Source organism: Neopelma chrysocephalum, unplaced genomic scaffold (genome assembly GCF_003984885.1).
Source record: "Neopelma chrysocephalum unplaced genomic scaffold, ASM398488v2 Primary Assembly neopelma1_62, whole genome shotgun sequence".
NCBI classification, from domain to species: domain Eukaryota; kingdom Metazoa; phylum Chordata; class Aves; order Passeriformes; family Pipridae; genus Neopelma; species Neopelma chrysocephalum.
The window spans coordinates 3686358-3706474 of NW_020897719.1; the positions used below are offsets into that span (position 1 = coordinate 3686358).

The following is a 20117-nucleotide window of genomic DNA, read 5'->3' on the forward strand; positions in this document are numbered from 1 at the left end:
GGTTTAGGACTCTGCAGAGTTACTGTGTGCTTGCATGGCAATAATCATTAACTCAAACCTGTCAGCTATGGATGTCAATAGCATCAAGGACCCTATGGACAGGTTTCAGTCCTCTTGAGTGTTCTTTATGAACCAGCCACAGGCCCCTCTAGTGGCTACGCTGTGACCATCCATGTAAGACATTTTAGTCACATAAAATGGGAAGATACAGAAACCTTCTTCATCAGAGGATGAAGACAAAAGGTGTTCAATAGAGGAAGTGAATGAGAAAAAAAAATGACAAAACCTATTTCTTTCACAACTAGCAAAGCCAGAACACAAAATGATGTGAGATTTGTCCTCTGGAATTATAAGACTAAAAACCCTTCCATTTGGCCAGATAAGTACATTTCCTGGAGCTTTTACAGTTAATGCTGAAAATCTCAGAGAACAGAAAATCCTTCTTGCAGAAGAACAGATAAGCTTTATCAAGAGGAGCAGCATTCCACCACAAGTTATGTTTCAGGATGTGTAGGCATGATCACCTAATGAAGTGACTTCACAGAAGCCTAGGGAATTTGTGTATATGGGTGTCATTATCCAGTTCCACTAATGAGGAAAGTCAGGTATAGATTCACCACTTAGTAATGACCTTTTGAAATCTCAATTTTATGTCCTGACAAGAAGTCTAAGGTAGAAGGTCTCTACCTTCATATCATCTACCTACCATCCAAGTGGATACAATGTGTCTACATCAGGGAACAAGTGGTGATCTATCACCCTGCTATCCAGACTGTGATGAAAGTACTATTTCCTAACTTCTTACTAATTCCTCTGCTAAGATCATGAAAGATGAAAACAGCCCTGGGAGTCTTCATGGTCCCAAGCAAGGGAGGAATCAAACTGAAGTCAAATGAAAGTGCCAAAAAGAATAGTCAGGAATTGCGACAATGGCTTGTCTGGGTGGGTCAGAGGTTTCCTACTGTGCCAAACCCTGTGGTGTCTGCCTCAAAAACACTCTCTGTGAGAACAGAATGCACTTTTTATGGGAGTAGGAGGGCATGTCAAAGCAGGTGCAAGATACACTTCCTTTCAGAGGGAAAAGTGAAGCAGCATTTAGTGTACTGAACCCATTCCCTTCATCACAGGCTTATTTAGAACATCTAACACTTACTACAGATTTCAGTGAAGATGTTTATTAGTAGCAGACATTCCTGTCCAGAGGTACAAAGGACAATCTCCTGTGCATCCATAGTATGGCCCCATTCTCCTTAAATACAATGAAAAGAATATTGCTGGTTTTATTTGGAATTCAGTCAGATCCTGTCACCAAACTAACCAGTGAGCTAGGAAGTGTTGAGGAGAAAGGCTTATTTATGCCTTTTCAATCCAAAGCAAACACCAATCAACAACATATTTTCCCATTTCAATCACTTTCCTGATTTAACAAGCCACTCCTCATTGTACTAGAATAATATTATTGTTTATTGATTGCTCATTTTTAAAATGGAATCCCATCTGTTCTGCCTTATTTCTGCTTATTCCCAAAGTTTCCAATTAAACAGGGAAGATCTTAATTCCAGTATGGCTCAAACACAGTGAAGAGAAGGCTACATCTTCATTTTTATTTTCTGCTTTGGAGTCTATGGATGGGTAGTTCCTTCAAAGAAAATTCTTAAACATTAGAAAATATAAGCACTGCTGTGAATGGGAAGATGTGCACAGGTCCCTTTACAGGTTTGTTGTTTTCTTTCCTGTTTCAAAATAGGATGGGGAAACTTTGCAAAATAAAATAATACCTCAGAAGACTCATATTACTTTGACATCAATTCCATGCTGGGCTTTACACACAGAAAGTCAAGCAAATTCAAATATAATCAACATGACAATTTCTGTTCCCATAGCATAAGATAGATTGCTTAAGTTAGACCGTGTGGGAGATTTGCACCAATGTACATGCCCATGCAACAACATACATGTCCAATATCTTCTCTTACTAATACCTCTCTATCTGACATTGTAGCTTTCTTTGATGTTCCTAGGCTTAGCTGCCCTTAAACACTGTAGTTTCCATTGACTGGTTCATATACTCTGCCTAGAGATCGGCGTTGCAGAAGCAATATCACTATTCCCTTTTGCTCTGAAGATCTAAACACCAATAATTACATCTCTTAACTCTCCCCGTGCAATCAAAGCATGTCCTAAAACACACTGACCCTCTAATCCCATGTCCTCTGCTCTTCTGGAAAGCTAATAGAGCCAGCCTAATTTAAACAGTCTCCTCTATCCAAACTGCCTCTATAATCTCTCCCAGTCTCTCTTGTTCTTCATTGATAACTTCATCCACCCCTGGAATCTGCTGTGGCACAATCTACTTTTGCCTCCGCTGCTGAAAAAACTGAGACAGCTTTGAGTACAGAGAAAAGGATCAGGATTTTCATGCCTCTTGAATCAACCATTTCCATGCTTTATACAGGGTGCACGTAACAAGGGGGTTTTTCATGGAAATGAGAAAAGAGGGACTGAAAAAAATCCACATTACCTAACATAGTGAAACTTGTATGTAATCTATAACTGGCGCTCTAAGTCACATATGTATGATGAACATGACCTCCTCAATTCTGCTTAGTTTATGCATCATCTCTTCTTCAATAGTGGAATAAAGCTGTGGAAGCCCATAAAAAAAAGGGTCAAGCTAAAAGTATTCAGAAGTACCCATGAATTTTATTATCGATTCACAAGAAATCCACATTATTGTCAACATTGGTCAATGCACCAATTCTACAATGTCCTTACTGTAAAGCACGTACAAATCATTTGCTCTGCACTTGCTTTTCATGGCCACCATTTCATAGAGCATAATTTGTCTTGGACAAACCACTGACACATATTGAATAGCACGTTGAAAAAATCCTTGATGCCTTTTTTTCCCTTCTCTCTGTTGTATAGTATGTTCCAAATATGTGGAGGATAGAAGACGTTAAAATGCAACTGCTAAAATTCTTACCTACACATTAGTGTAGGTACAAAAAAAAGCAATCTAAAAAAAAATTATATTCCCCTTTTATCACTTTAAGAAATGCCTTTCCCGAACAATTAAAACATGCACATGCTTTATTTTGCTCTCAATTAGCTGTCATTTTCTGGTTCTCTTCCACTAAGCTGATCTTTGGCTTGCACATATTTCAGAAGAAAACTTTTGTAACAAGTATAATCCAAGTGAAAACCTAATTTTTCTAAATCCTAAATTACATACAAACTTAATCTGATAGTTTCACATCAAACAGCCTACCTTTAAATGCTGGCATGTAACTGGCTTTCTTTCTTTCTCTCATCTCCATTGCTCTTTGTCACATCTTTCAGTTTAATTTTGCTTCTCTTCTTAATCCTTCTCATTAGACTTGTTTATCTTTAGCTGTTACTCACTGTTTTACCAGATAGCAAGTCATGATGTTATTTCGTAGCAAAGGAGGGCCTAACCGTGCTGTCCCAATAGCACTCAATGGCAAAATTACCATTCACAAAACAAAAAAATTACATATTGCCCTGATAAATTTTAACTGAAACTCTTCTGGACCGCTAGCTAATTAAATACCCTGACACTATGCCTTTGTTAATTTTTTACTTTTCTGTGTTGAAATACTTGAATACTTCAAGAAATTGAGTTTCTCCTCTCCTCTTTCCCTTAAAAGCAACAAACTTATTCCTTTCCTTTAAAATGTAATTATGTTTCTTACCATCCACGCTGTGACAAAATCTCCCATCCAAGTCCCAACTGCAGCCATCTTCATAAAATTTTCATTCCTGATGCCCATGAAGTCTGTTATAATGTATGCACTGTGGAAACAAGAACACAGTCTATAAGCTATACACATTTGCTTAATGCAGCTATAAAGAACTTGCATTAGTGACAAAATTTATGATTAGCTGTGAAAGATTTCCCATTTCTTTTATAATAACTTTTTCTGCTAGATCTGAGTCTTGACATAGAACTGAACTCGTATGGGTCAATTCCAATTAGAAATGTAATGTGAATCTGATTTTGAAGTCCATGTCTCTTTTGAAGGTGTTAAAATAACAGTTGGCAAAGACTTTAGGATTATCTAAGGCTTCTGGAAGTAGAAACTGTTTTACACTTTTTAACTCTTCCTTTGAACAAACGGAATTGCAACATTCTCAGAATCAATGACTTTGCAAAAACTTTATGAATAAAAACAAAAACCTTTAAGGTCTCTTAAAAAAGATAATTGAGCCACTTGACTTTTCATTCCACTAGTTATACAACCATGTTTTTTTTAACACAGTGCAAGCAAGCCTTGCAGAATTTCAGTGAGATGTCACTGTTTGTAGATTTATACACTGTATTTTCACAGATGCATTTTACTTAAATCCAAAAGAAGCATTTCCATTCTGCTTAAATAATGCAACAGATAGGATTCAAAACCTCACATGATAATTTGACCTTTAACTTCAAATTCATTAAGATGCTATAAGGACAATCAAGAAGCAAAAGTTACTCATGTTGGATTAAAACCTTTCTGAAAAAAAATATATCTTTTAATATAGTCATATCCTTTACTAAAAGACTTTTATAGTGTTCAAGAAGAGGTGACTCTCCTCAAGAGCTAACACATTGAATAATGATGGCAATTGTGTTTTAACTTTACAAGTGATATCTCTGTTTTCAAGATGCTTGTAAATATTGCTTATGTAATGTTATGCCCATTTAGGGGTGTGCACAAGTGACATAGCTATATGTAAAAATGTCCTGGAACATTGTGCTATCCACTATTCAAATTCTACCATTATTATATGCCAAATGTTGAAATGTCTAGGAGCTAACAGATCACACCCCTGCAACAGGATCAGTGCAAAGTGATCCCACTTTCTGGGCCAGTTCTATTAAAATCTGAATATCTGATGAGGACAGAAGGTCTTGCTAGCACAAATTCATGCACAGCAGAGTATAATTTCTTAGACACACTTTAACATGTTCTAGGGAGAGGGCAACAGCAGAAACCAAGGAAGACTGAGAACAGCAAGTACACCCCTCACAGATACATTCTCCCAGATGCTTTATAACTGGAAAATATTTGGAATTCCTTTTTTCCTGCATCTTGGATATGCTGTTCATGTAGCACCTGTGAAGGCACAAAATTATCAAGTCTGCATTCCTTAAGAAGGTGTCTTATTCACAAAGAAGGCACGACAATAAGTGTCATTTGTAAGGACGGGCCCTCAAATGCAAACCATATCTTAATCTTTTCCATCTATGGGAAACACATACCCCAGGGTTCTCACCTTTTCTCATATGCATTACACATTGTCTTATGTGTTATACCTGATTACAGGTGTACAGTAAGAAAACACTTGCACAACACTCCCATAAAACACGTCACTTGGGTGACTCCTATAACCCAGTCACATATAGGGGGCCTGCCACAGCCACCCCTGGCAGGCTGCTGGACATAAGACAGGTTATCCAAAAAGGCTGAGAGGTCACTGAGCACTGAATATGGGTATTCCCTAGTAGAAGAGATATCAAACTAGACATAAGCCATTTTTTTTTAATGGCAATTGAAATTCTCAGTGCAATCACTTGTTTTTACAAATGTTAAAAGGACCAGAAGGCTTACAATAAGATGAGCTGGATAGAATACTTAAATACACAGAAAGGCCTTGAAAGCCTCACATCATTCTAACAGTTCTTTTTGTAATTTGAAACACGAAACCATCCAAGAAGCCTACCATGAATTGTGTATCATAGTCTGTAAGTACTGCCTAAATTAAATATGCAAACTGACAGACCTTCATTTAAAGTAGCATATTATTATAACAAAACTCTTAGGAACATAATCTGTGCATGTTTTAAGTGCATTTAGTGATTAAAATACAGCTACAACCTTTTACAAACAGGGAGAACATTTTTAGCATTGTCATCTTATTAGAAATAGCAATTAAATACACTATTATTTTATTAACTGTTAGCATTACACCCCATGTCTTTTATGCTCTCTGCAGTATTATTTTCGTTTCAAAACTCAAACAGAAACTGATTACTTTAAAATATGGATTTGAGGTTGTTAACAATTTGAAGAAAATCAATTAAAAAAAATTAAAAAATAAAAAGAAACCAAGCCACTCAGTTTTAATTTTCAGGTTTTAGTTTAAATATAAATGAGAACAGTTGACATTTTCAAAGAAAGCCATGCTTTCGTGGTGATGTTATCAGGATGTATATTATAACAGTACCAAAAGTAAAATTAATTTTATTGTGAAAAAATATCCACTTTTTTTTCTATCTTTAGCTAGTGATTAGAGAGTTTTCTTTAATTGTCTAGCCTGCTTCTCGGTTAGGACCCATGTCAGCACCTTGCAGAAGGGCTAGTAGCTGTTGGGTTCCAGTTAACTATCATGGTCAGCCCAGATTTTCTGTAACTTGTCAAAAGGCTTCTGTTTAATTTTCCATACGTGTTTTTGCAGCAAGGCACACTCATACTGCATGAACACAATATAAGGAAATACTGAGCAAAAAATATAAGGAAACACTAAGTGAAAAAAACACAACAGCTAAAGCTCAGAGTAAAAAAGCTCTTCAGAAACAGACAGGATAAGTGTAAATAATTGAAGGCTGAGGAGCCAATATTTGTGAATATTATAGATAAAGGACAAGTTTGTAATTGGGATTTGAAAGCCTTTGACAGTAAGACTGTATTGATCTTTGTCAGTAAGACTGGAAGCTGCAGCTCTAGGGCAACTGTCCTTAGCAGGACAAAGTCTAAGGAAGGTTGACCAAAATTTTGACAGAATAGGACAAAAAGGGGAACCAAAAGAGACTTGACAAACACAGTTTGAAAACAAATAAAAAAAATATATATATGAAAAACATAGGGTACTGTCTACATTCATGTTGATGCAAAAGGTATGGTAATAATCATGAGTCAGTAAAAAGACATAGGAGCTTGACATATTGATCACTTTTCTGTAGTTAAGAGTTTTCACAGAACGGACAGCGAGGAAAACAACAGCATTAGCCCAGAGAAATTGTTCAAAGGAAGATATCAGAGCATTTTTTCAAAGGATGACACTTTACCAGCTGCTAAAATGACGAACAGTCTGAAAGCAAATGGAAGGTTTTTAATCTTACATTGGATAAAGATGCACAAGTCGTTGTGGTGCTATTGACACTGTTGCAGGCACTGAAATAAAAGTTGTGACTGAGACTCAGTGCTGAGATGGTGTTTTCTTGACCATCACAGGATCTGAAAATGGGCTATAGCTTGAATTTATACACTTATATTTAAGTTTAAACCAGGAAGTCAAACTCTGAATGGAGTTTAGTCATACTAAATGCAGATTAGTCATAGTAAATGCAGATCAGAGCATGATTCATCCTTATACTACTGTCTACATTCTGGGTCAATAATTTATGCCTTACATTACTGCTTGATGGCTAGCATGTCAAAACAACACGTTCACACATCAAAAGGCATTGTTAAACCTATGTGACTAAATAATTCCCAGTGCTGTGACATAACCTGGTCTCCAAATGATAATCCAAAGAAATCTTCATCTCTTGTGAGGCCTGCGACACAACTGAAAACCAAACATATCTGAACTGAACCCTGGGTCTCCATGGACAGCAATGAGAGCATAGACACTTTGGGGAGGTTTTAGTTGACTTTAAAGCCATTTTAGCGATCTTGATGGATCTTAACTAAACTTCAGCTGGCTCTTTATACACTCTAGAGCACTGAAGGCACCGGGCTGGCACATAACACACAGGGCATGTTCTGTACAAAGCCAACAATAACTGCACCCACAGAGAGTGGTAACAATCCTCTTCAAAAAGGAGGAGAGGCCTAGATATCTTTTATGTTGAGTTACAAAAAATCTGTACATGTTCTGCAGTCTGATATGTGCTTTTCTGAGGTGGTTTTATAATCTGCCATTCCCCCTAAATAGTTGATTATCTATATGGAACTCATCTTCCCTAGTGCATCTGACAAAGTGAAATGCTTTGACATTGGCAAAAAAGTGACAGCATGGGAGTTCAACACAGGCTGCAAAGAAGCATGTGTTTAGACATGGCACCACAAGCTTCCATTACTCCTAATTTAGCAGAGGCGGAGAGTATCAGAACAGCTGAAAACATACATAAAAGACTGCAGATACAGTTCCTGATCTGTATTTGTCACTCTAAAATGACAGAATGGCAAATGAGACACTTGGTAGCACTTTGCTCAGATGAAAAGCTATTCCTCTACCAGTAGGAATTGAATCAGAGCCACAGGGAAGGTACTGGAAGGTACACACAGACAGCAAGACCTGCCATCTTATAAACTGGCAAATCATAATGAGGATGGCATAATGCATAGCTGCCAACAAACAGTACAGAGAGCACCTACACCACCTCCCCATGCATTCTCTGTAGCTACAGATAAAACTTCTTATATGACACCAGAACAGAGAGAATTAAGAGGCACTGAACCAGGGATTTTGCTTGACAAGACATCAAAGAGGTAACAGGCACAAGAGGCTCAGTAGGTTGATGTCCAAGACACAAAAAAATCAGGATGCAAAACCAGCTCGGCTACAGCGAGGCAGATCCACAGCACAGTTCAGCACACCTGAGACTGATGGACTGATGCTATAACTGAGCATCACTGGTGGGTAACTTATTCATACAGTTTTTTGAAATCAGGCAACAGAACTGTGATTCTGAAAACCTCTGCTCATCAGTCTACAGGCTGTCTAACTTACTCTGGGAACTTTGCTTTTAAAGCTCCCAAGTCATTTTAAGTTCTGCTGCAAGGATATACAGGAGCTTCCCACTCTCCATGATAATAGGCCAATTGGTTTCTAGTTTTGAAAGCCTACCAAGGCCCATTGAAAAATGCAGCAATTGCAATTCTGTCTGTTAATGTAGACTAGGTGTATGCACATAAATGATAGGGAACACATGAGATCCAGTCCCTATTCTAAGGAACACTGGTTCAACGTCCTTCAAAGTTAGAGAATTGTGCCTCATTGTCATGCTCAATAAGAAAAGAAAAGGTGGTGACAACTTCTATTAGGAAGGTAGGGGTTTTTATATATGGCACTCTCCAAGAGGATGAGAAATGTGTTTTTCAGACTCTGTTAGGTGAGATATAAATGAAGCTGTATATTCCATGTCTTGTAAAAGTATCATCTTTCACATATAAGAGAAACATTCCCTTTCCTTCACTTTTAGAGAAGTGGAGGTGAATGCCACTGCTCAGAATAGCTGTTTGGATTAGATCACAAGTACAGTCCTAATTAAGGTGTTTAAGCAAATTAGGACAGGATTTAAAACATATTTCTGTCCCTAATGTAGCTTTTTCTAATTGCAAATTATAGTAGTTTCCTGTATGGGTTTTTGTGGATCCTATTCCAACAAACCCTCAAGCACTTGGTGCATAACAGAGTCCAGACTTCTCCATAAGGATCAGGTGGTACTTATACAGATTAACTTTCACCTAATGATGCTAGTCTTCCTAGGCTGTCTCCATAATCAGTGGGGTTTACAGCAATTCAAAGAAGGATGTTCATTTAGATGATTTTCTTTTATGGCTTAGTGATGCCATACATGAAAATGGCCAACAGCTTACTTCTAAAGGAGTTGCAAAAAGTAACTTAATGACAGGCCTACTCCCAGAGGCTGTGAGAGTCTGCATCTCTACTGGGAAAACCTTAGGGATGTGCAAATTCAAAAGTGTTAAGGACTCCACTATACAAGGAATGTACCCTCCCTGGGTAAACTTCAGTGAGCGCTGGCACATACTTCCAGCAAGTTTAAATGATGGGATTTGCTACACCTACATTTTTTGTGTGTGTGTCAAACCCTAAATGACATAAATAAAATCAGAGACAACCAGTGGATAAGTTGGGAATTGAACCCAGATTTCTTCCCTCAGATAAGCACCTTTCTCCGTTGTTATGTAAGTGCTGTGATGAAAATGATCTACTACCCCTACAGATTCCACTACAAGGCATTTATGATGGACAGGATAGTCTGGGAAAAAGCATAAAAGGTGCGTGACAAAAGAATAAAACAAATTGATTTTTCAAATTTATTATGTCCATGAGACATCTTTTATAAATTTTCCAAGATTTTTTTGCTATTCATGTGCAATGTGTATCATAAAAAATGTATATTCTGTGTAGTCAGTAAAAAGGAAAACAAAAGGCTGAGGAGTACATTTAGCATCTTTCTGCAGCAAAGGCTAAAATACTCAGGCAAGGATAGACTGCAGAAACACTTCTAATGCTACTGTGCTAACAGATGAATGCTCACCTAAATATCCATAACACAGCCTTACCTGCCCCCACCACACACTCACACAGACACAAGCACTGCAGCTGTTTATACGTAGTTATTTATGCTTCCACTTAAACTCTATGACCACTGCATATGTTGTTTTTACTGAAGCAATGAAACACAGAGTTGTCTGTTACATGCCAGTTTGACTCTACAGGATAGGATTAAGGTATTTTCTTACTGCTAAGTGAATTTCTTACTGAACATTATTTTAGTGGACAATGAAAAACAAGTTAAGAGAACTGTGACACATTAAGGGGAAGCATGTCACACTGTTAAGCATCCCTTTTAATAAGCCAGTGAAATCCTGTGACTAATCCACAACACTGTAGTATGTGCTGGTACATTAAATGCCTTATTTGATTCACTCCATTTGCCTATATACTATGATATCAAAATAGTTTTACAGTAAAAAGTTCCAAAATGCTAGATAAAACAGGTGCCCAGGGACACAAATAAGACAAGTGGCCTCGGGCATACCAATTTTGAGGGTTTAAAGAGGATCTTGACTCCTCATACTGTAACACATTCTGCAGACATAGAAGTTTGCAGTCTCGGCCCTTGCCATATGAATCCTGAGAAGGATAGCAAGAGGTAATTTTCAACAAGATGCTAAACAGTAAGCTAAATTATACACATGCACATTGAAGAAAAATGTATGCTTGGAGTTTCTGAAATTTAGAAAAATGTAAACTTGGGGTTTTTTTGGGGGGGTTACAGTCAAGATTTTGTAAAATGTTGTAGATATGTTTATCTTAAAATGCGGATAATTTGTTTGTTGGGTGATATTTCAGAAATAGATACTGAAATTTGAAAATAACAGATTTGAAAATAGCATTAACAAATTTGAAAGCAACATTAACAGAAACTAAAGAATATAACAGGCAACGCATTTAGAAATGTGAGTTGGTAATTCAGAAAGAGAAATGCATTGAAACATTTTCTTTTAAATAAATAATTGCTCTGTTTTTAAACCCGGCGAGATATTAGTAAGAATGGCTTTGATTAATGCTGCACTGGCTGAACTCTTCAGAATGGGACATGGCTTACACACATCCATGCCCATTATTGACGTTTCAGTATAGCTAAGAAGGGATAAGGACAGATGTGTAGCAATATTCTCAGAACTGGCAATTCAAAGACAAAAAATTATTCACTTTAAAAAAAAAGACAACCTTTCATATCATCAATAGATATTAACAAAATTAAATAATATATCTGGAACTCTATCACTTTAACCAAGTGCTTTGATAACATTAAAACTTCAGTGAATTTCAGCAAAAACTTTGTACTTTCTATCCATTTCAGTTGTAGGGATGGCAGAGAAGTTTAAACACATTACTACAATGCTGAATGTACTAGTAACTGCACTATTATTGCTATTCAGAAAGGAGAAATTAGGACAATTTGCAGATGTTAAAACATGAGTCTGCTTGTAACCAGTAGCCCAACCAGGAAAGCAAAAGCAGAAAAATATTTTAGTAAATTTTAGTAAAAACTTGTAAGTATTAGCAGATAATGCAACTTTGTATATTAATCTTTCTTTAACTTATTAAACTTCCCTGAAATATTGATAAATAGATTAATTTTTTTTTAATTAAAATAATGAAATGCCAGAAAACTACAAACAGTACGTCATAAGTTAATGAACTGGAACTGAAGGAATGCAGAAATGCTGGCACAGAATCTCCGCTGACGGATTCTCAGTGCTCATAACTGAAAAGAATTTGAGTTGGCTCTGAAAAAAACTGTAAGTCCAAAATGTAAAATAAAATAGGGAAAATGTCTTGATTTTATTTTTTAAATAATTTATTAAAATAAAGCAGATTTTTTTTTCTTTATTTAATGGCATTGTTCTAAGACTTTACAAAGACCAATATTAGTTTGATTTCAAGGGTCTGCCGTAGTGGTTCAATGAAGCAAAGACCATGTGCCTCCTTTCAACGCTCTATTTTCAGGAACCACTGATACCCTGCAGCTGAATGACAAGTGGCCAAAGGATTGTCCTTTCAACATGGACCAGAGGACTTCTAAGGTTTTACTAAACACTGGAAGTCATTGAAAGAGCCTATGTATTTGTGACTGGAACAAGGTGAGATGCTTCACTAAAGCGCATGCTGGACCAGTATTTGAACCTCTTAGACAGAGCCTGAATATGATAAGTAATAGGAAATACGGATGCATGCAACCTGCATATGGATGCCCACTTTTAAAGCAGTGGTGTCTGACATATGACTCACCCTACAATTTGCATTAAAGTATGTAAACGTGGTGAGAGAGTATAATTGCTGTTAAATAGACTAGAATTATTTGGTTGGTTTGTTTGTTTGGATGGTTTTTTTTTTTACTACAGCAGTACAGAGTGATAAGTTTTAATTTTGACATTTTTGTTTCCAGAGTTTTGCTGCAGAGATATATCAGGGTATTGGAAGAGAATACATACTTTATAGGTTACAGGGTGATTTAACTGACACATAGGCTTTAAATGACAATTTCAAATCTATTCATATTACCTTTTACATAAGATATGAAGATATTTGATTTGGCTTGTGTGCTTGTACTGCCAGTGCTGATGGAACCTCTGACTCTTTCTTCAAAGTTATCAGGAGTAAAAAATAGTCAGGAGTATTTTGCTATTACTATAAAATTGTAGGTCATGCAGAGCCTGCAATCGCTTGAAGAAATGTACTGATTTTAATAGACGGGGGGAATTATAAATCTGAAAATATTTACAAAACGGAAAAAACTTGCCATCTCTCAAATTGAAAATAATCTTGTGGTTTGATTTTAAAATTCAGTTACTTAGAAATATTTAGCTTCATTTTTTTTACCTGTTTCTATGGTAATTCCAGCTTTCTTTCCAAATCTGCATATCATAGGATTTTTCATTATTTTAATTTCTTTTGCTGGTTAGGAACAGGAAGTCCCTCTAATCTGAAAAATTCTTGGGACAAATTGCTTCATATCCAAATCACTTTTGATTAGCATTTATTGTGCAATTTTCTTCTTTCAGAAAAATTTATTCCTACCTATGATACAGAATAAGGCCAGATATTCTTTTAGAGAATTCAAAGATTAACTACAGATATGAATATGCTCATCTTCCAAAAGTAAGGTTATTTAATGCTTAATTACATCTGAATGGTATTAAAATTGATTTATCAGTTTTTAATTTTCTATGTAAATATTTTTAAAATATTATTTAAATAGAAACTTTTATGTTTTCTTATGAACCAAGTCGACAGAATATAACCAAAGTTGTGAGACAGTGACTGCAGAGGTCCTGTAACGACTATTATAAGTTATCTACACCAATCTGGAGCTTTGTATCATGACTGCTCAAATTGTAAAACAAACCTACAGAAGTGTCAAGTCTGTACAACAGGTGATTCAACTAAACTGATCTTTTAAAAGTAAGTGTTTCTTTGATTATTTTCTATAACAGAAGTAATATTGAAATGAATGAGTCAGTCAGAAACAAGATCAGTCAGTGAAAATATCTGAGACTGAATGGATGGATGATGGGGCAGAGTTCTGCTATTTTGCATTGCAGAAGTAAAAATTTACTAAGAAAGAAAGGCTAAGTAAAACCTGCCTGGTGGGATATTTGCTCAATGAGTAGAAAGGACATAGGACTTTATGGTAGTTTGAGGACAAGATGAATATTCTTTAAGTATTAGATCACTGACAGATCAATCAAATAAGCAATTAGTAATAATTAAATAAAGCAGGTAAAATCACAGAAAAAAATTAGGTCAGAAGGAAACTCAAGGGATGAACTCACCCAACCCCTGTTTATACTTACAGATTGGTCTTTTTAAGCCACATTTATTTAAACTTACTTATTTAAACCTAAATCCATTATCAAAAGTAAAGTTAACATTATTCAAAACTCTGAATAAAATCTGAAAGGGCACTAGGGAACAAGTGCACTTTACAACTGATTGCTCCAGATTTTTAGTTCAAGTTGTCTCTTATGATTATGCCAAGACCTCATCCATTTAACACAGTTAAGGATTTGGCATAAGACACTTCCGTGCAAATAGCCAAGATTTTTCTCTTCATGTCACTAGAATCCAATAAATTAAAGTATATACTGCTATACATCACTCCAAACAGTTAGAAGAAAGAAGACAGAACTTCATTTTTAACTCCACATTATTAAATAGTTTAGTATTTGTAAAACGTCCTCCACAAAATATAAGTATTTTGTATTAATATAAATAATACAAAAGTTGGCCATATTCACATGCATTTATTGCTTATGCAGGATATAAGTTAATTTTTTTGATATTGAGAGACAGAACAAGTCAAAATACTAAGAATAAATTAAAATACAAACTCTGCTTACTCTAGGATCTTCCTGCTGTATACAGGCAAAGCCTAAAAATAAGTGTAGCAAAAGTCCTTGGATAATCCCTGCTCAGTCGCTTCTTCATGAATACTAATGGTACACACACCTGCTCCATGGATTCCACCAGTAGGTGCTGGGATCTCTCAGCATGCCAAGTTACTGAATGATGAATTTGTCAAGGACAACAAGGAGACCATCAATCAGCCAAGACCAGAGAAAATCATATGCAATAGGGGAAAAGGAATATTAAAAACATATTTAGAAGAAGGAAAAAGTGTAGGAGAACTGGGAAACTGGACTAACAATTTTTATGGAAGGGAAATGACAAGATAGGTCTACACAGAAATGCAGAAATATATTCAAAGTACAAAATATATGAAAAAGAATAAAGATCATAGCCCAAAATGGAACAGATGTGATCACAGTCTTCAAATGTTTTTAAGAGAAATATTTAGATTCAGCTGTATTTTGCTACTCCTTTTCTAAAGACTGAACAGGCTACAATGTCAGCACTGTACAGCAACTCTCACCGCAAGAGGAAAAACAGAGTTGCTTCCTTCCTTGAAAAGCACTCAGCTAAAATCTTAATTTCAAACAAGAGAATACATCCAAGCTTTCTAAAATGTCATTTTAGTGTTTATAGTTGCCTACAGATCCTTTGCTGTATTAAGGCGTGTGCATATAAAAGGAGACTGAAAGTGCAGTTTGTTCAAGGAATTGAGAGTTCATACCAGCCTAGAACATCAGAATCACAGAATCACAGAATGGTTTGGGTTGGGAGCGACCTTAAAGATCATCAAGTTTCAACCGCCCTGCTGATGGCAGGGACACCTTTCACTAGATCATGTTGTTCAGAGCTCCATCCAACCTGGCCTTGAGCACCTTCAGGGATGGGGCATTCACAACTTCTCTGGGCAACTTGTTCCAGTTCCTCAGTACCCTCTCAGCAAACTTCCTCCTAATATCTAATGTAAACCTACTCTCTTTTAGTCTGAATCCATTCCCCCTTGTCCTGTCACTACATGCACTTGTGAAAAGCCCCTCTCCATCTTTCTTGTAGGCTCCCTTCAGATACTGGAAGGCAGCAATTAAGTCACCCTGAAGTCTTCTCTTTTCCAGGCTGAACAAAAACAATTCTCTCAGCCTTTCCTTGTAGGAGAGCTCCTCCATCCCCCTTGGAGTCATCTTGGTGGACTCACTGAACTCACTCATTGCACGTCTTCCTTGTGCTGAGGACCCCAGATCTGGATGCAATACTCCAGGTGGTCTCACCAGAGTGGAGTAGAGAGGCAGAATCACTCCCTTGCCCTGCTGGCCACACTGCTTTTAATGCAGCCCAGGCCACATTTGGCTTTCTGGGCTACAAGTGCACATTGCTGGCTCATGTCCAGCCTCTCATCCACAAAGGCTTTTCCAAGAATCGTGTCAGCAGAAACAATAATTCAGGCCAAATAAGCCAAGAGTTTACTTAGATGGAGAATGGATACTACAATTTGATACAGCCACAAATGAGCCCTAAATAAGAATCTTCTGAAGCACTTCCTCTGCAAATGCTTTGTTCTAAACCATTATCCAAGTTCTACAGCCTGCACACACAACCAATATTCTATGGATAAATCAAAATTAATAAGGAAACTGTCATGGGAGAAAATATCAATATTTAAAACTACTTACAGGTCCAAAGAACAGAAAATATCTTTCAGGATGGATGGGTCTGTAAGCAAGCTGGTCTAGTGGGTCCGTGACAGTGGGATTGGAACTAGATGATCCATAAAGTTCCTTCCAACGCAAACCGTTCTATGATTCTGTGATTCTGTTATGTATGTTTGGTTTTGAATCAGCTGAAGATGACTGGTGTATATCAGTCTTGCTGCAGTCTACAAAATCAGACTCAGACATAGAAACTGCTAGAGTTGTTAAGTAAAATGATCTATTATGCTCACAGGTATTTTTAAGAAGAAATAGAAGGAAGATGAGGCTTGACAACTCAGGAGCTGGTCTAAGGATTTGGTTGGCTTCACTCATAATGTGCTATCAGCAGCAGATTGCAGAGCAGATGGAAAAGAATTAGACTTCAAGCAATGTACAAATTAATAAATCGAGGAGATTGTTTCTTTAGAGAATTACTTGAAAACTATATATAAAGAACACCTGGGAATAGGGCAGTCATTTGACAAGAGCTGGCATATAAGAGCAGCAAAGAATTTCACACAGCAAACAAGAAGACCGCCTGTTCTGCCACTCCTTGGTTGACAAAGCAAATAGTTTTATTGTGACTTCTTAACCATCCAATGGCTGATATCAGTCCAACACTTGATCTAACTTTGCTCTGTATTGTACTGACTGCTGTCTTTTCTGATCCTTACACTACCACAATTTGTGGTCTGAACTTCATTGAAAAGACCATCCTCCTAATTTCTCCCAAGTAAAGGACTAGGACATCATCAAACAATGGAGAGAGAGATACGCATTTTTGATAGTCAGACACTAAGTTTTGATGGTTTTGGCTATATTTCTAAGGTCAGTTAGTTACAAATACTATGTTTCATCTCAACTACAGACTTAAAAAAAAAGTCTCAATTTCAGCTAGTAGTTCTAGAATTCCCTAGAAGAGTCCATTTCTCTCCACAGGCAATGGAGAAGAATAAGCACTTTACAGACATAATTCATCTGATTTATCTTAAACATCTGCACTGGGTCTGACTGAGATGGAGTCAGTTTTGTTAATAACATCTCCTATGATGGTGTCTTTTACATTTGTTACCAAAACAGTGTTGATAACTGTGGTTATCAACACACTGATGCTGCCTACCTGTTAGTTTACCTTGTAAATGTGCAAGAACACATCTGAATGAGCTGAACCACCTTCTAGGGATTTCAGTTTAGTTAAATGTAAAAGTACTTGGTTAACTTTAAGCTCACTTTTATTGGATTCTTAAACTATGAGATATAGCAAAATATGGAGTTTTATATTTTAAGACTGGCACAGTTGAGATTACTAGAGTGAAGGTCTAACATTTATAACACGTCCTTGCAAGCCTACATGCACCTCAAACTGCAACTAAAACTAGTAACATACTTAAGTTGAAATATGTAGTTTGGAAAAAAACATTCTAACGGAAAAACTTTACCTTCTACTTAGACATAAGATTGAAAAAGACATTTCCAAATAGTGTAAAAGATTACATCACAGAACTTTGTCAGTAAGAAACCTTTACAAGAATGAGTAAACTGCAATTAAGATTTCATTAAAATAGTAAGTTGGAAATTGGAAGTTGAACAGATGGTTAGCAGGACAGATATAACCAGAATTAAATAAACTGTGGAGTAAATATTCTATCTTTGTCTGATGCTCATTGTGGAAAATATTTCAAAATGCTACTGTTCAATTATAATCTGATCCAGAATGGTTTTATACTGCCTGAAAGTTATCATCTCCATGTTACTAGCTGAAGCAAATAGTGTCCTTAATAAGGGTACCTTGAGATCTACCTTGGATGCACCCAAGCTTTGGGAACATCACCAATGTATTTTATGGTATTTTCTGGGTTTACTTACTGATTAGGTAGGAGATTTTATTATTAAACTGATATTCTACACTGATGAATGGAAGAAATAGAAGGTTGCTGAATGGATTGGCAGAGCAATTCTAAATCCTTCTCTCTGCTCAGGAAAAGCCACTACAAAAATTCTCCCTGCATTCTGAAACCAGCTGAGGACATGGGAATGGTTAGAAGTGCCTGGTTGGAAGCAGATAAGACAGAATGTAATTCTTCAGGTAAAAACAAGTATTTTAAGCCTTGTACAACAATATTTTGTCTTTTAAAGGAGAAGATAGAGACAGTGAACAGCTCAGTTTCAAGTAGTAATGGACACACCACTATGAAGGTACAAGGCAGTAAAGTACTGTGACACCTAATCAATAGAAACCAGTGGCTAGAGGCAGAGTATGATTAAATTGCAGGACTTTAAAATCCCATTTGTCATTAACATTTATAAATATCTTCCTTTAAACTTTCATTATTTTTCAAAATAAATATTTTGCTAGCTATATGTCAGATATATTGCCCACTTTGTGTTTTTGAAATGTCCTTTTCACATGCTTTCATGTGAACAAAAAAGATATGCATATCTAAATACAGGTCATAGCTTTAGATCAGACATAGTATTGCACATCTCCTTTTGGTATATGCATTGAGTCAGGCTGGGATGGACTCAATTTTCATTAAAGCAGCCCATATAGTGCTGTGCTTTGTATCTTCAGTGGTGTTGATAACACACTGATGTTTTGGCTGTTGTTGAGCAGTGCTCGCTCAGCATCAGGGCTGTCTCTCCAACCTACCACTGTAGATGGACAAGAGGCTGGGAGAGGAGACAGCCAGGACACCTGATCTGGACTGACCAAAAAGATATTCCATACCACATGCATCGCACTCAGCCATAAAAGGGAGGGTGAGAAGGAGTAGGGAGAGACATTCATGGTTATGTCATTTGCCTTCTAAAGCAACTGCCATGTGTACTGATACCCTGCTTCCCAAGAAGTCATCGGACATCTTTCTGCTGGCATGAAGCAGAACTTTCATCTTTTTTCCTTCCCTTCCACATGTGGCTTTTGCTCTCCTTGTTAAACTGTCCTTACCTCAACTTGTGAGCTTGTCCATCTTATTTTCTTCTCTGTCCTCCTGAAGCTGGAGAGTGAGAGAATGACTGGGTGGGGGTCTGGCAGCCAGCTAAGATCAGCCCTCCACAATGTATTCTGTTCATGTTGACTTTCTAGTAACAAAAAGGGTCCACAGCCGATAAAGCAGTACTGTGATTTCATTTTAATTTAAATATTACTGAAGCAACATCTTAAATGCGAAACATAATGCAAAACTTCTGGTAGGATTTTTCAGAGACCCCCAGCACCTACATTGATCATATTTCTCTCTCCATAATATACTGTTAAAACAAATAAGATTAGAGATTTCAAAAAAATATGTAATCTTCATCTGCTAACATTACTTATTTACGAAACCAATACCAACAGGTCTATGAAATTCTATTTTCACATTTTGTTCAATTCCCCTTAATCTAGGTAGAAGTACTGTAATACTGGGATATTTACAACATTTATGTCTTCAGTTCAAAATTTATGAACCAGAAACCTTCACAATGCATATAATTATGATAAATATATCAACCTAGTGAGAAATCTCAACATTACCAGGATAATGCAGATGATCTACAAAACCCCTAAAAATAAGTATCACCATGTCTGTGATTTATCTCCTGCAATATTTAAAGAACATTTTCTTGTCTTTGTTTGAAGCCTGCTCAGTCAGTAGTTTGTCACATTTTGTGAACTGAATTCCATTTCTTGTTCTGTACTGCAAATGAAAACAAAATCCTCTGCTAGATAAGAGAAAAAAGAATGGATTGTGACATTGTCTCTTTTGATTT

The 20117-nt window shown here is 36.6% G+C and overlaps 1 protein-coding gene across 2 annotated transcripts in view; it reads right to left on the reverse strand.

Moving 5' to 3' along the window:
- Positions 1-20117, reverse strand: part of TMEM117 (transmembrane protein 117) — a 201889-nt gene that overhangs the window by 112229 nt on the left and 69543 nt on the right. For both annotated transcript variants that reach the window (XM_027682172.1, XM_027682173.1), the window contains one exon: positions 3717-3816. In XM_027682172.1, the coding sequence (XP_027537973.1) occupies positions 3717-3816 (100 nt within the window). The remainder of the gene's footprint in view (positions 1-3716; positions 3817-20117) is intronic.